The sequence below is a fragment of the Embiotoca jacksoni genome, unplaced genomic scaffold, assembly GCF_022577435.1.
Source record: "Embiotoca jacksoni isolate LCO1_2020_lvr unplaced genomic scaffold, fEmbJac1.0.p SCAF_39, whole genome shotgun sequence".
Taxonomy (NCBI): Eukaryota; Metazoa; Chordata; class Actinopteri; family Embiotocidae; genus Embiotoca; species Embiotoca jacksoni.
The window spans coordinates 1,525,745-1,544,437 of NW_027185391.1; the positions used below are offsets into that span (position 1 = coordinate 1,525,745).

At 44.4% G+C, this 18,693-nt stretch overlaps 1 protein-coding gene across 5 annotated transcripts in view; it reads right to left on the reverse strand.

The window, feature by feature from the left end:
* Positions 1-2,616: 2,616 nt before the first annotated feature.
* The window catches only part of usp32 (ubiquitin specific peptidase 32), a 100,394-nt gene continuing 84,317 nt past the window's right edge, over positions 2,617-18,693 (reverse strand). For all 5 annotated transcript variants that reach the window (XM_069166494.1, XM_069166493.1, XM_069166496.1 and 2 more), the window contains exons 28-34: positions 9,295-9,381; positions 9,002-9,122; positions 7,938-8,129; positions 7,606-7,831; positions 7,026-7,480; positions 6,852-6,944; positions 2,617-5,626 (exon numbers count right to left, since the gene is read on the reverse strand). In XM_069166494.1, the coding sequence (XP_069022595.1) occupies positions 5,453-5,626; positions 6,852-6,944; positions 7,026-7,480; positions 7,606-7,831; positions 7,938-8,129; positions 9,002-9,122; positions 9,295-9,381 (1,348 nt within the window). In that variant the 3' untranslated portion in view covers positions 2,617-5,452. The remainder of the gene's footprint in view (positions 5,627-6,851; positions 6,945-7,025; positions 7,481-7,605; positions 7,832-7,937; positions 8,130-9,001; positions 9,123-9,294; positions 9,382-18,693) is intronic.

Consider the following 18,693-nt stretch of genomic DNA (forward strand, 5'->3'; position numbering starts at 1 on the left):
TGACACAAGACGGCAGCAGACTGGATACTTGCGACACAGTGTAGCAGGCAGGATGAAGTGTGTGGTAGTCCACGACACGTCGCCAGAACAGAATGGAATAGGAGCAGGAACAGGACACGGAGCAGGACACGGAGCAGGAACCGGAGCAGGAACCGGACACAGAACGGGAACGGACGGCCGGTAGCACTGGCGACAGGTTGCGGGTGAGGCGATGTAGCTGAGAGTATGGACTGACACTCAATGACTGCAGGACCACGGTTCATATAGTCTAAGGAGATGATTAGTGAGATGAGCAACCTGCAGGTGGTGATCAGCAGGATTGGTGGCAGCTGCTCGGACTGATGAGGGGCGTGGCCATGGGAGGTGACAGGAGGTGGGCAGAGGAGGACAGAACAAAACACAAGCACATGGCCAAACACAACAAATACACCGGGGAATGACAGGACTCATGAGGAGAGGAGGTCTGGGGAAACAAAGGTCACACCACAGGGTCAGACAGGGATCCTGAGAGAATGGGAGGCAGAGCTTCAGTTTTAAGGTTCCTCTCCTGTGGAATCAGCTTCCAGTTTGTGTTTGAGGAGCAGAAAGCAGAATCTCTAGCTTTAAGGTTAGACTTCAAACTTTCTGTTTTGATAAAGCTTATACTTGGAGCTGCTCAGGTGGCCCTGAACCATCCTCCAGTTATGCCACCACCAGTTCATGCTTTGTATCTCTATGCTGTCCTTTTCTCTCTCTGCTCTCCCCTCACCCCCACCGGTCGAGGCAGATGCTCCGCCCACCTCTGATCCTGGTTCTGTTAACAGATGCTCCGCCCACCTCTGATCCTGGTTCTGTTAACAGATGCTCCGCCCACCTCTGATCCTGGTTCTGTTAACAGATGTTCTCCACCTCTGATCCTGGTTCTGTTGGAGGTTTCTTCCTGTTAAAGAGAGATTTTCTTCCCTCTGTTGGAGGTTTTTCTCCCTTAAAGAGGAGTTTTTCCCTCCTAGTTTAAGTGGGAATTGTTGAATTGTTGAATTGTTGGGTTTCTCTGTTTAATATTGAAAAAGTTCTGCTGTAAAGGACTTACAATAACCTGTGTTGTGATTTGGTGCAATATAAATTAAATTGAATTAAATTGAATTGTGCATGTAGTATGTGTACAACTGGGACATACCACATCGTCTTAAAAATGCATCTCGACCTTTGACCCTCTTGGTCGTATCTGTCGCGATCCGTAGCGCAACGTTTGTAGTAAAAAGAAAAAGGATGTGATTTGGAAGGAGCAGCTTCCTTTTAACGTCTCTTCTTCTTCTTCTTCCTTTTGTGGGCGGAGCTTCAGCGCCACCAACTGTCTCTCTGCAGAGGATTGTGGGTCAGAACTTCTAGAGTATCATGCTGACCTGCAGACTGCAGATGTAGCACAACATCCTGGTACTTTCAACATACTAACTACTGGGACGTACTAAATCTGTTCTTGGCATAAATAGTATATTAGTATGAATACTGGAATGCAGGGACAGTCTTTTTAAATCACTTAAGGAGACAATGACCTACAATCAGCAAGCAACAGACAAGAGGACGGAGTGACAGCAGCAACCCTGACGCCATTGCTCCAGAAATTATAGCGTCTGATTAGAAATAACAACTCCTGTCAGTCTGGTGTCGTTGTTTCCTCTGCAGAATTTAATTTGTTGCTTGGGTATTTTGTTACAGATCAACAGTATCACTCCATATACAACTACAAGTACAGTATTTTGTACAGTTCATATTCAAATACATAGCTTTTCATTGGCTTATTTACAAAACACATTTTTTATGTACATGTTCTCATGTCAGTGCAATGTGACTTTCTTTCAACAAACACCTTACAAAAAAGTTTCTTAAATTAACACGTCTGGTTCAGATCTGACAGAAATGAACTTAAATAAAAAGAAGCTACAGACACTGACAGCTCAGTAGTAGATTGACCACAGTCCGAACTAATCTTCTGGGGGCGGGGTTATGGGCGGGGTTTGTGGGAGGGGAGGGGTTTACGATATCAGCCCGGTGTTTTACAGGATCAGTGTTTGCCCACTTTCAGCATCACAGCTCAGTTCTGTTGGGCAGAAAATCTTCGTTCTTGGATTATGAAAATTGTGCTGAAATTTACCCCAATTTAACACTGTATTTCTGCTAATACAGTTTGAGGGTAGAGGTCGTTTGAGGGCACAAAAAACAACATCTATTGCACCTTTAAATGAAGCAAACATTACAAACTGGGTTCTCTAGAGACAAATCCTTTAGCAGTTTTCCCTTTGAGCCACGTGATGATGTTTCAAGCACCGACAGACTGGACATCGTCTACCGCGCGGTGCGAAGGCAGGAGGGTGGACGAACAAAAAGAGCAGAGCAAGCCAACATAAATAGCACTCATCTGTACATTTCCATTTGTTCAACAAACGTTCTCTTCGCAAAGGAAAATAAAGTTTCATTCAGTGACAGACATCTCTCCAAAGACTTCCACAGAGACGCCGCCTCATGAATACAGCAGCTGACGGAGACTCGTCTCCTCTGTGGTCTACAGGACAACGTGGGGGAATCGTCCGTCTGACCGTCGGCTGTCTGTTCACAGTGATTAGACCGAGCCCCCCCCCCCCCCCCCCCGGTAGGAGGAGCTCCACATGCTGCTATGAAGCGACACACAGCTCAATTATTCAGTTCAAACCTCAACAGTCACGTCCAGAAGCCAAACATTCAGAATTTACATGAAGCCGGTTTTAGACTCAGAAAACCAACGAGAAGCTGAACTGATGTTGGGAAGCTGTTACAGATCTGACAGGTTCATCAGCATCTGACATGAGAGCGTCTATTTCAGGGTTAATCCAAACGAAAGGGAAGCTTTTCAAATAATTTCCTAATATTTTCAAGATAAAGAAAACAGTTGTGTTGAGCTGATTCTCCTAAAACAAACCCAACGGAATAAATATCTTTTGACTGATCGTCGCCACACATCTTGAAATGTAAAACATTACTGTAAGTCACGCCAGCAGTGAACTGAAATGGATTCAAAGGAAGTGTCAGATACGGCGGTGAGACACTGGTTTTTGTGTTTTGGGGTCTGTGGGCCCATCGAGGACCAGCGGAGTCCCCGAGGGACCCGGGACCAGAATGGACAGCAAGAAGTTCCTTTGATGAATGAATCAAACATATTAGTTTGAGAATATGCACCATTTTCGAATGATATACTAAAGGCATTGACATTAGATTTTGACATTGTGGCTCCTATTTGGACCGGACAAGAAGATTTGGTATAAATAAAGTTCAGGTTGTGCTTTAAAAGGTGCGTATGAGCAAACAAACCTGCTTCAGTGAGCACGGACTGTATATAAAGATGTTGCCCAGCTCCCTCGACACAAAGCTAAAACATCTCAGAAATGGATGCTTTGCAGAGGCCGTTCAGAGGCCTGAGGCCCCGCCTCTTGTGGTCCCGCCTCCCAAGGCCCCGCCTCCTGTGGCCCCACCTCCTGTCTCACCCTCAATACGAAGCTAGCAGCACAACTAATCTGTGGGCAAAAGTAGTTGATATACAGCTATTAGTTACTGATCAATGCTCAGAGGACGGTGAGCATCAGACTTCAGACTGTTGTACTGTGGGAGGAAGTGGTGAGAGGTCGTCCATCTTTATATTCAGCCTATAGCAGTGAAGTACAGATGGACTCCAGGACGCCGTGACGTCACTGATGGGCGTGATTACTGGTGCGTCTGGGAGCACTGAAGCCAAACACCTGCTCTGAGCCTGTTTGAGGGGAAGTCTGCTGACTCTGCACATTGACATGTGGTTTCAGGTGCTCGAGAGCACTACTGCATCTGTTATATGAAGGAGGGAGTGGTGTGACGTCAGATAACGTCGAGTCAGCGTAGAAAAGCAAAACAATCTGTTGGTGTGGAGTTAGAAAGACACGAGGCCTCAGCACGCTGCTGCAGGCCACATGAGCCGCTACTCGCACAGCACACATGAATCTCTGACTAAAACGTTGGCAAATGAGCTGCATTATGGGTAATGTAGGCAACAGGCTGAGATTAAAAACGGTAATATCTCTGGTTCTGTTGCAGATGTTACTTTTTGTTTGAAACGGTCCTTGTTAAATCATAAAATGTTAAAATCACAGGTGAAATAATTTTTTTGACAATTAATTCTCCCAGTTTTTTTTCCAGATTGTGAAAATCAGGATTAAAGTTGATCTTAGCGGTGGGGTGAGGGTGCCGTGACGATACGCTCTCAGTTAAATATCCTCTGCCGACCTGAAGTGGCTCCTGATGCCTGCCTCAAGAACAACAACAAAAAAAATCACAACAATAAAATAAATCTTATAAAATGACACATCTGCAGAATCAAAAACAAAACATATACTGTATGTTATTCTTTAAGCTTCTCTCTTGAAATCATGGCACCTGTCCTTCTCAGACCCCGGTTCAGTTGGTGCAGATAACCTCTGATATTTGGCAGCTGCGGGATGAAACACAGTTTTGGCTGATTTCGTGTCACCATCAGGACCTGTGGGTTTTGGTGTGTGTGTGTGTGTGTGTGTGTGTGTGTGTGTGTGTGTGTGTGTGTGTGTGTGTGTGTGTGTGTGTGTGTGTGTGTGTGTGTGTGTGTGTGTGAGTGTGTGTGTGTGTTGGGGGGGTGTTTCTGAAATGTACCACGTCTCCTCCACTGGAAGGAAGCATTGAGTTACTATTAATACTGTCACAGACTCGAAGGGTTCAGTTGGCTGACAGACTGCGTGGAGCGATGAGGTAGCGTATGACTTATGTTTTCCCTACTGAACTATCACTCATAAAACCTTTGGAGAACCACATGTTTTTAAAGTTTGTCACAGTATCTAATGTCCTAGATACCAAATTTAAACGTCATGTTGGCCTGTGGCACCAAATGTGACACTAGCACATGGGTTTTCCAACTGTTGGGCCTGTTGGCGTTTAAAACTCGACCTGTATCCAATCAGAAGCCTTCGATTTTAAACCGGGACCTCGTCAGTGTTTTCCTTCTTCAGGTGAAACACTGACTGCAGGTGGAAATGTCTTTTTTTTTTTCATTCTGACGTCACTAGTAATAATTGCGCACTAAGAAAACGACATCACTTCATGACTCGGCCGTACCGGCATACATTCAGAGATGCGTTTGTATGTTACATGGATCTTATGGTGAGGGTCACGGGAGGAGGGGGGAGGGGTGAGGGGGTTGTTGTTTCTACGGGCTCAGCAAAGTGCACCAGTTTAGTGCTTTCACGGGGGGCTTCATCGTCGTCTTGGCAAACGTGTTCACTAATCCGTGTTTGCGGTCAAGTGTAGGAAGTGCTGCGACGCGCCCTGAAGACAAAGAGCTCAGCCGTCAACGGCGACGCCGAACGTCTGGCGCTTCCTGCTCGGAGCGGCCGCTGAAAGCAGCGAGAGCAGGCGTCGTGCTGGCTGATGGAAGACGAGGCTGCGCTCACTGGAGGACGCAGTATTTCTTGTAGTCGGACTCAAAGTCTTCGTCCATGCTACTGGTGTCGGCCATCTTCTTGCCGTCGATCTTTGGCAGGAACTGGGAGTACTCGACCCCCTGCTGCTCGTAGAAGAGGATGTAAGCCGAGTCGGTGTCGATCTCCTCTGAGTGCACTTCCTGGAAAGGACAAACACACGTTGGTGTTTTAGTTTGAACTTTTCATGGTAGCTGAGAAAACAGAAGATGCGATTCTGGAGCACTTTACCAGAGTGCGGTTTAATTTGCTGCCTTTTTCTGATTATCAACCGGTGGCAACAAAGACAAAACACAATCAGATAATATTCAGAAAGAATAAAAAACGGCAGATATCTGCAACGCTAAAAAAAAAAATCAATCATCAGTGATGTCATCATCCATCAGTGATGTCATCAACCATCAGTGATGTCATCGTTGGTTTGTGAACGTTATGAATCCTCCAGTTCAGATTCTGTCCGTCACCATCTTTGTTAGTTCGGAGCGGTTTGGAGCAGGAAGTGACCATATTTGGACGAGCTGGGGGAGGAGCCAGCGGTGGATCTGACCGATCTGATCGGAAACCTGACGATACTACGTCCCGCCCACCGATAGCTGTAACCTGACTGCACCACAGGCCTGTCAATCAAACAGACACGCCCCCAAAAACAGGTCTTCTTGAATCTTCTTTTCTAATGAATGAGGGATTATTTTCAGATGGACCTCCAGAAAACTAATAAGAAGGAGTGACTTTAGCTAACAACACCGAGATAACTGATGGACACATTTTATTCACTTTGGATTTGATGAGAGAAGTTGAATGGGAGTCTATGGAGCCGGAGGCTTTTTGGAGCCGACCTCTAGTGGCGCTCGCTGGTATTGCAGTTCTGTATTGGAACCATTTTTCGGAGCCGGAAGTTACAAACACTTTTACAGTCTGTGGTGATCATGTGTGTTGGCCAGATATTCCTGGTTATAACCAAAATACAGAAGGTTATGCTGTCAGCCCAAAACCCACTAGTGGGGTTAAAAGACATGTTTTATTTATACAATTGCCAAAATTGCACCGTTTATCAAAGCCAGAAACTGTAAAATTATTGTCGGGTTTTATCATTTCTGACAGTCCTTGAATTAAATGTAAGTGTTTCCCATAGATTAAGAATTGACTTGCGTGGTGAAGGCACGGTGTGCGCCTTCAATTCATTCTCATGTAAAATGTTGCAAAAAATACTCTGAGCATGATCCAGATTATGTAAACAAAACTAAAGTTCAGAGCTCCTGCGTGCAGCTGAGGATGACTTCAGTGCAGCGAAAAATGAGCGACGACAAACGTAAAAAAACGGCCAGAGTGTGTTTGGCCTTCAGAGGGTTAAAGATGGAAGCGTCTTACCTTACAGCTGCTGTCGTTGTAACAGTACCATTTCTCATTGGGGTTTTTGGCATACGTCACATAGTGGCCTCCTCCCATGATTCCTGAATGGCACTGAGGAGAAAAGGAGAACTTTCACTTCCTGTATGACATCACTTCCTGTCTGACAGAGACTCCAGTGGGTGTGTTACGTACTGATATTGCATAGAGGTTGTAGATGGCGTCCAGACACATGTTGTCCCTGTGCTGCAGAGCGTTGTCGGGGTCCATGCTGCTGTCCGTGCTGCAGTCTGAGCTCAGTCCGTTGCTGTCTCCGTTCACCAGCACCAGGTCGCAGTGGCTGCTGGACGCCTCCGAACCACAGAGCGATTCCGACGCCAGCGGCTCCCCTGATCTGGGGAGAACCACCGCCGCTCCTGCGGCTGCGCTGCCCTCCGGGTCGGCCTGTGCTGCACCGTCCCAGGATTCGGCCTCAGCGTTAGCAGCTCCATCCAGGTTCTCCTTGCTGTTGGAGAGCCGGTGTCTACTGCCCAGCTGGGGAAGGCGTAGCCGGCCTGGTCTGCGGCCTCCGCTGCCGGTCTTTGGGCTGCCGGACGGGCTACTGTTCCGGCTGAGAGACGGTGCCGACTTCCTGCTTAAGGCAGGCGAGGCTGTCGGAGAAGCACAGGGTCAAGCTGCTGCGCTCATTCAGACTGTCGTTTCACATCATGAGGAAGAACAGACATCCGCTCAGCTCGGTGGGTGAGTGGCTGTAAATGAAATGAACGTGTGCTACCTTTGGGGAGGTTGCAGAAGCCAGCGGGGGCCGAGATGGAGGACAGGTTGTCCTCTCCGACCCTCAGCAGGTCCTCGCTCTCGCTGCGGGAGTGGAGGCAGCGCTGCTCCAGGTCTCTGGGAGCCAGGAAGGCGCTCGGGTCAAAGTTCTCCCGCGGGAACTTGACGATCTTCTGGGACTTGATCCAGCGACCGTTCACGAACTGGAAACGCTTCAGATGGACGATCTGGAGGGAGCACACGTCACATACTGTCAAATACAAACTGTTTTCACTGCCAACAACAAACACTATGACATAAAAGCACACGTGGAGTCAGGAGTGGACCGCTGACCAGAATGGGCGGCAGCCTCCACAGGTCCAGCTTCTTGGTGGCCAGCCGGTGGGTCTTGCACTTGGAGCAGTAGTACAGCTCGTCCTCTCCCAGCTCCTCCTCGCTGGTGAAGGCCTTCAGACAGCTGTCCAGGCTGATAGGCTCCGCCTGGGCTCGACGTGACTGCTCCACACTGCAGTGCTCCTCCACAATCTGCAGCGGGACCAGAGTGTCGGAGAGGATCAATTCACACGGACCTGCTGCTCTGCTGACTGACAGCTGACAGCAGACCACCTGAATATCTGCAGGTTTCTGAATCAGCAGGTGATTCCAGGTATCTGACTCTTGTGTGTGAGTTCTGTTTGTTCGGCACAGCACTGATCTTCCCCTGGAGACACGCAACCTCCGTCTGAACCAGCTGCAGGATCTGAGCCTCTACCGGACCTCACATCTACAGTCACTAGTGACCCCATGTGGTCAAATTCAGAACTACACTGTCTTGGCTCTTAGCTCTGATATTCCGCAATAATAACAGGAGCAAGTGAGCTGCTGTGTTAAAGTGGTGAACATGGAGGTCAGCTGGAGGAAGATGAATGTGTTTGTCACTGTCAAAGAGTTTCCATACAACTAAACATATTGTACATCTACAAGGACACGTTACACATTACCAATGCATGTGATCTTTTCTTGATGTTAATAATAATAATAATAATAATAATAATAATAATGACCTGTTCATTTCATAGTAAAACATGTCGTTATGGAATGTTTCAATAAAAACACATTTAGGAACACATAAAAAAGGCTCTAATCCATTAGTGTTGTAAACAAGGCTGAAATATGGTAAATGTAAATTGTAGTTATGCTGTTAAAATGTTACTTTGCATTTGATTATTCTGCCATTTTACACTACATTTATTACAGCAGTTACTGGCCTCCTTTTAACTTTGTTTGGGGCGATTTCATCTGGCGCTCAGCCCGGGAGAGCTAGAGAGTGTGTGTGTGTGTGTGTGTGTGTGTGTGTGTGTGTGTGTGTGTGTGTGTGTGTGTGTGTGTGTGTGTGTGTGTGTGTGTGTGTGTTTTACCCTCTCCTGGGAGGTCTGGTAGCGGAGGTGCAGGGCTGTAGGGTCCCAGTCCACAGCTATATAAGCATTTCCCACAGCAGCTCTGTCCTCCGTACACTCGATGGTGCAGCCTCTGCAGAACCTGGAAACACACACACTCACGTACAGTCGCAGGACTAACACACTCTCCGTTTCATCGGCTGATATCTATGATATTTAACATTTCATACAGGACATGTTACACACAAATTAAATGTTCTTCTTACACCAGAAGCCAAACAAACCCTCCTCGTGTGTGTGTGAGTGACTCTTACCTGTACCAGGGACACCAGGCACAGGAGTTGCCGTCCTTACCGACCACCCGTAAGGTGAAGGGGTACTGGTACCCCATGCTGTCGTCACTGCAGGTCGACACAAGACACAACCATCAACCAGCAACACACAACCATCAACACACAACTATCAACCAGCAACACGCAAACATCAACACACAACTATCAACCAGCAACACACAAACATCAACCATCAACACACAACCATCAACACACAACTATCAACCAGCAACCATCAACACACAACTATCAGCCATCAACCAGCAACACACAAACATCAACACACAACTATCAACCAGCAACCATCAACACACAACCATCAACACACAACTATCAGCCATCAACCAGCAACACACAAACATCAACACACAACATCAACCCACAACCATCAAGACACAACCATCAACCCACAACCATCAACACACAACTATCAACCAGCAACACACAAACATCAACCATCAACCCACAACCATCAACACACAACCATCAACCCACAACCATCAACAGACAACTATCAACACACAACTATCAACCAGCAACACACAAACATCAACCATCAACCAACAACCATCAACACACAACCATCAACCATCAACACACAACCATCAACACACAAACATCAACCCACAACCAACAAGACACAACCATCAACCCACAACCATCAACACACAACCATCAACCCACAACCATTAACACACAACTATCAACCATCAACCCACAACCAACAGCACACAACCATCAACCCACAACCATCAACCATCAACACACAACCATCAACACACAACAATCAACCCACAACCATCAACACACAACCATCCACCATCAACACACAACTATCAACCAGCAACACACAAACATCAACCATCAACACACAAACATCAAGCATCAACACACAACTATCAACCAGCAACACACAACCATCAACACACAACTATCAACCATCAATACACAACTATCAACCAGAAACACACAAACATCAACCATCAACACACAACTATCAACCAGCAACACAAACATCAACCATCAACACAAACATAAACCATCAACACACAACTATCAACCAGCAGCACAAACATCAACCATCAACACACAACTATCAATCAGCAACACACAAACATCAAGCCACAACCATCAAGATACAAACATCAACACACAACCATCAACACACAACTATCAACCATCAACACACAACTATCAACCAGCAACACACAAACATCAACCATCAACACACAACTATCAACAAGCAACACACAAACATAAACACACAATCATCAACCAGCAACACAGAACCATCAACACACAACCATCAACACACAAACATCAACCATCAAAACACAACCATCAACACGCAAACATCAACCATCAACACAACCATCAACACACAAACATCAACACAACCATCAACCATCAACACACAACCATCAATACACAATCATCAACCAGCAACACAACCATCAATATCAACCATCAATACACAACTATCAACCATCAACACACAAACATCAACACATAACCATCAACCATCAACACACAACTATCAACCAGCAACACACAAACATCAACCATCAACACAACTATCAACAAGCAACACACAAACATAAACACACAATCATCAACCAGCAACACAGAACCATCAACACACAACCATCAACACACAAACATCAACCATCAAAACACAACCATCAACACGCAAACATCAACCATCAACACAACCATCAACACACAAACATCAACACAACCATCAACCATCAACACACAACCATCAACCAGCAACACAACCATCAACATCAACCATCAACACACAAACATCAACACATAACCATCAATCATCAACACACAGACATCAACCCACAACCATCAACACACAACTATCAACCAGCAACACACAACCATCAACCCACAACCATCAACACACAAACATCAACCATCAGCACACAACTATCAACCAGCAACACACAACCATCAACCCACAACCATCAACACAATCATCAACCAGCAACACAGAACCATCAACACACAACCATCAACACACAAACATCAACAGCAACACAAAACCATCAACATCAACCATCAACACACAACCATCAACACACAACTATCAACCAGCAACATACAACCATCAACACACAACCATCAACACACAAACATCAACCATCAACACACAACCATCAACACAAACATCAACACGCAAACATCAACCATCAACACACAACCATCAACACGCAACCATCAACCATCAACACAACCATCAACCATCAACACACAAACATCAACACAACCATCAACCATCAACACAACCATCCACCATCAACACACAACCATCAACCATCAACACACAAACATCAACCATCAACACACAACCATCCACCATCAACACACAAACATCAACACAACCATCAACACACAACCATCAACACACAAACATCAGCACACAACCATCAACCATCAACACACAACCATCCACCATCAACACACAAACATCAACACACAACCATCAACCATCAACACACAACCATCAACACACAAACATCAACACAACCATCAACACACAAACATCAACACGCAACCATCAACACACAACCATCCACCATCAACACACAAACATCAACCATCAACACACAACCATCAACCATCAACACACAAACATCAGCACACAACCATCAACACACAACCATCCACCATCAACACACAAACATCAACACACAACCATCAACACACAAACATCAACACACAACCATCAACACAACCATCAACCATCAACACAACCATAAACCATCAACACACAACCATCAACACACAAACATCAACCATCAGCACACAACTATCAACCAGCAACACACAACCATCAACCCACAACCATCAACACAATCATCAACCAGCAACACAGAACCATCAACACACAACCATCAACACACAAACATCAACAGCAACACAAAACCATCAACATCAACCATCAACACACAACCATCAACACACAACTACCAACCAGCAACATACAACCATCAACACACAACCATCAACACACAAACATCAACCATCAACACACAACCATCAACACAAACATCAACACGCAAACATCAACCATCAACACGCAACCATCAACCATCAACACAACCATCAACCATCAACACACAAACATCAACACAACCATCAACCATCAACACAACCATCCACCATCAACACACAACCATCAACCATCAACACACAAACATCAACCATCAACACACAACCATCCACCATCAACACACAAACATCAACACAACCATCAACACACAACCATCAACACACAAACATCAACACAAACATCAACACGCAAACATCAACCATCAACACACAACCATCAACACGCAACCATCAACCATCAACACAACCATCAACCATCAACACACAAACATCAACACAACCATCAACCATCAACACAACCATCCACCATCAACACACAACCATCAACCATCAACACACAAACATCAACCATCAACACACAACCATCCACCATCAACACACAAACATCAACACAACCATCAACGCAACCATCAACACACAAACATCAGCACACAACCATCAACCATCAACACACAACCATCCACCATCAACACACAAACATCAACACACAACCATCAACCATCAACACACAACCATCAACACACAAACATCAACACACAACCATCAACACACAAACATCAACACGCAACCATCAACACACAACCATCCACCATCAACACACAAACATCAACCATCAACACACAACCATCAACCATCAACACACAAACATCAGCACACAACCATCAACACACAACCATCCACCATCAACACACAAACATCAACACACAACCATCAACACACAAACATCAACACACAACCATCAACACAACCATCAACCATCAACACAACCATAAACCATCAACACACAACCATCAACACACAAACATCAACCATCAGCACACAACTATCAACCAGCAACACACAACCATCAACCCACAACCATCAACACAATCATCAACACACAACCATCAACCATCAACACAACCATCAACACACAAACATCAACACAACCATCAACCATCAACACACAACCATCAACACACAATCATCAACCAGCAACACAACCATCAACATCAACCATCAATACACAACTATCAACCATCAACACACAAACATCAACACATAACCATCAACCATCAACACACAACTATCAACCAGCAACACACAAACATCAACCATCAACACAACTATCAACAAGCAACACACAAACATAAACACACAATCATCAACCAGCAACACAGAACCATCAACACACAACCATCAACACACAAACATCAACCATCAAAACACAACCATCAACACGCAAACATCAACCATCAACACAACCATCAACACACAAACATCAACACAACCATCAACCATCAACACACAACCATCAACACACAACCATCAATCAGCAACACAACCATCAACATCAACCATCAACACACAAACATCAACACATAACCATCAATCATCAACACACAGACATCAACCCACAACCATCAACACACAACTATCAACCAGCAACACAACCATCAACCCACAACCATCAACACACAAACATCAACCATCAGCACACAACTATCAACCAGCAACACACAACCATCAACCCACAACCATCAACACAATCATCAACCAGCAACACAGAACCATCAACACACAACCATCAACACACAAACATCAACAGCAACACAAAACCATCAACATCAACCATCAACACACAACCATCAACACACAACTATCAACCAGCAACATACAACCATCAACACACAACCATCAACACACAACCATCAACACAAACATCAACACGCAAACATCAACCATCAACACGCAACCATCAACCATCAACACAACCATCAACCATCAACACACAAACATCAACACAACCATCAACCATCAACACAACCATCCACCATCAACACACAACCATCAACCATCAACACACAAACATCAACCATCAACACGCAACCATCAACCATCAACACAACCATCAACCATCAACACACAAACATCAACACAACCATCAACCATCAACACAACCATCCACCATCAACACACAACCATCAACCATCAACACACAAACATCAACCATCAACACACAACCATCCACCATCAACACACAAACATCAACACAACCATCAACACACAACCATCAACACACAAACATCAGCACACAACCATCAACCATCAACACACAACCATCCACCATCAACACACAAACATCAACACACAACCATCAACCAACAACACACAACCATCAACACACAAACATCAACACACAACCATCAACACACAAACATCAACACGCAACCATCAACACACAACCATCCACCATCAACACACAAACATCAACCATCAACACACAACCATCAACCATCAACACACAAACATCAGCACACAACCATCAACACACAACCATCCACCATCAACACACAAACATCAACACACAACCATCAACACACAAACATCAACACACAACCATCAACACAACCATCAACCATCAACACAACCATAAACCATCAACACACAACCATCAACACAACCATCAACCATCAACACAACCATCAACCATCAACACACAACCATCAACCATCAACACACAACCATAAACACACAAACATCAACACAACCATCCACCATCAACACAAACATCAACACACAACCATCAACCATCAACACAACCATTAACCATCAACACACAAACATCAACCATCAACACAACCATCAACCATCAACACACAAACATCAACCATCAACACAACCATCAACCATCAACACACAAACATCAACACGCAAACATCAACCATCAACACTCAACCATCAACACACAACCATCAACCATCAACACAACCATCAACCATCAACACACAAACATCAACCATCAACACACAACTATCAACAAGCAACACACAAACATAAACACACAATCATCAACCAGCAACACAGAACCATCAACACACAACCATCAACACACAAACATCAACCATCAAAACACAACCATCAACACGCAAACATCAACCATCAACACAACCATCAACACACAAACATCAACACAACCATCAACCATCAACACACAACCATCAATACACAATCATCAACCAGCAACACAACCATCAATATCAACCATCAATACACAACTATCAACCATCAACACACAAACATCAACACATAACCATCAACCATCAACACACAAACATCAACACAACCATCAACCATCAACACACAACCATCAACACACAACCATCAACCAGCAACACAACCATCAACATCAACCATCAACACACAAACATCAACACATAACCATCAATCATCAACACACAGACATCAACCCACAACCATCAACACACAACTATCAACCAGCAACACACAACCATCAACCCACAACCATCAACACACAAACATCAACCATCAGCACACAACTATCAACCAGCAACACACAACCATCAACCCACAACCATCAACACAATCATCAACCAGCAACACAGAACCATCAACACACAACCATCAACACACAAACATCAACAGCAACACAAAACCATCAACATCAACCATCAACCCACAACCATCAACACACAACTATCAACCAGCAACATACAACCATCAACACACAACCATCAACACACAAACATCAACCATCAACACACAACCATCAACACAAACATCAACACGCAAACATCAACCATCAACACACAACCATCAACACGCAACCATCAACCATCAACACAACCATCAACCATCAACACACAAACATCAACACAACCATCAACCATCAACACAACCATCCACCATCAACACACAACCATCAACCATCAACACACAAACATCAACCATCAACACACAACCATCCACCATCAACACACAAACATCAACACAACCATCAACACACAACCATCAACACACAAACATCAGCACACAACCATCAACCATCAACACACAACCATCCACCATCAACACACAAACATCAACACACAACCATCAACCATCAACACACAACCATCAACACACAAACATCAACACAACCATCAACACACAAACATCAACACGCAACCATCAACACACAACCATCCACCATCAACACACAAACATCAACCATCAACACACAACCATCAACCATCAACACACAAACATCAGCACACAACCATCAACACACAACCATCCACCATCAACACACAAACATCAACACACAACCATCAACACACAAACATCTACACACAACCATCAACACAACCATCAACCATCAACACAACCATAAACCATCAACACACAACCATCAACACACAAACATCAACCATCAGCACACAACTATCAACCAGCAACACACAACCATCAACCCACAACCATCAACACAATCATCAACCAGCAACACAGAACCATCAACACACAACCATCAACACACAAACATCAACAGCAACACAAAACCATCAACATCAACCATCAACACACAACCATCAACACACAACCATCAACACACAACTATCAACCAGCAACATACAACCATCAACACACAACCATCAACACACAAACATCAACCATCAACACACAACCATCAACACAAACATCAACACGCAAACATCAACCATCAACACGCAACCATCAACCATCAACACAACCATCAACCATCAACACACAAACATCAACACAACCATCAACCATCAACACAACCATCCACCATCAACACACAACCATCAACCATCAACACACAAACATCAACCATCAACACACAACCATCCACCATCAACACACAAACATCAACACAACCATCAACACACAACCATCAACACACAAACATCAGCACACAACCATCAACCATCAACACACAACCATCCACCATCAACACACAAACATCAACACACAACCATCAACCATCAACACACAACCATCAACACACAAACATCAACACACAACCATCAACACACAAACATCAACACGCAACCATCAACACACAACCATCCACCATCAACACACAAACATCAACCATCAACACACAACCATCAACCATCAACACACAAACATCAGCACACAACCATCAACACACAACCATCCACCATCAACACACAAACATCAACACACAACCATCAACACACAAACATCAACACACAACCATCAACACAACCATAAACCATCAACACACAACCATCAACACAACCATCCACCATCAACACAAACATCAACACACAACCATCAACCATCAACACACAACCATTAACCATCAACACACAAACATCAACCATCAACACAACCATCAACCATCAACACACAAACATCAACCATCAACACAACCATCAACCATCAACACACAAACATCAACACGCAAACATCAACCATCAACACTCAACCATCAACACACAACCATCAACCATCAACACAACCATCAACCATCAACACACAAACATCAACACAACCATCAACCATCAACACACAACCATCCACCATCAACACACAACCATCAACCATCAACACAACCATCAACACACAAACATCAACACAACCATCAACCATCAACACACAACCATCAACACACAATCATCAACCAGCAACACAACCATCAACATCAACCATCAATACACAACTATCAACCATCAACACACAAACATCAACACATAACCATCAACCATCAACACACAACTATCAACCAGCAACACACAAACATCAACCATCAACACAACTATCAACAAGCAACACACAAACATAAACACACAATCATCAACCAGCAACACAGAACCATCAACACACAACCATCAACACACAAACATCAACCATCAAAACACAACCATCAACACGCAAACATCAACCATCAACACAACCATCAACACACAAACATCAACACAACCATCAACCATCAACACACAACCATCAACCAGCAACACAACCATCAACATCAACCATCAACACACAAACATCAACACATAACCATCAATCATCAACACACAGACATCAACCCACAACCATCAACACACAACTATCAACCAGCAACACACAACCATCAACCCACAACCATCAACACACAAACATCAACCATCAGCACACAACTATCAACCAGCAACACACAACCATCAACCCACAACCATCAACACAATCATCAACCAGCAACACAGAACCATCAACACACAACCATCAACACACAAACATCAACAGCAACACAAAACCATCAACATCAACCATCAACACACAACCATCAACACACAACCATCAACACACAACTATCAACCAGCAACATACAACCATCAACACACAACCATCAACACACAAACATCAACCATCAACACACAACCATCAACACAAACATCAACACGCAAACATCAACCATCAACACACAACCATCAACACGCAACCATCAACCATCAACACAACCATCAA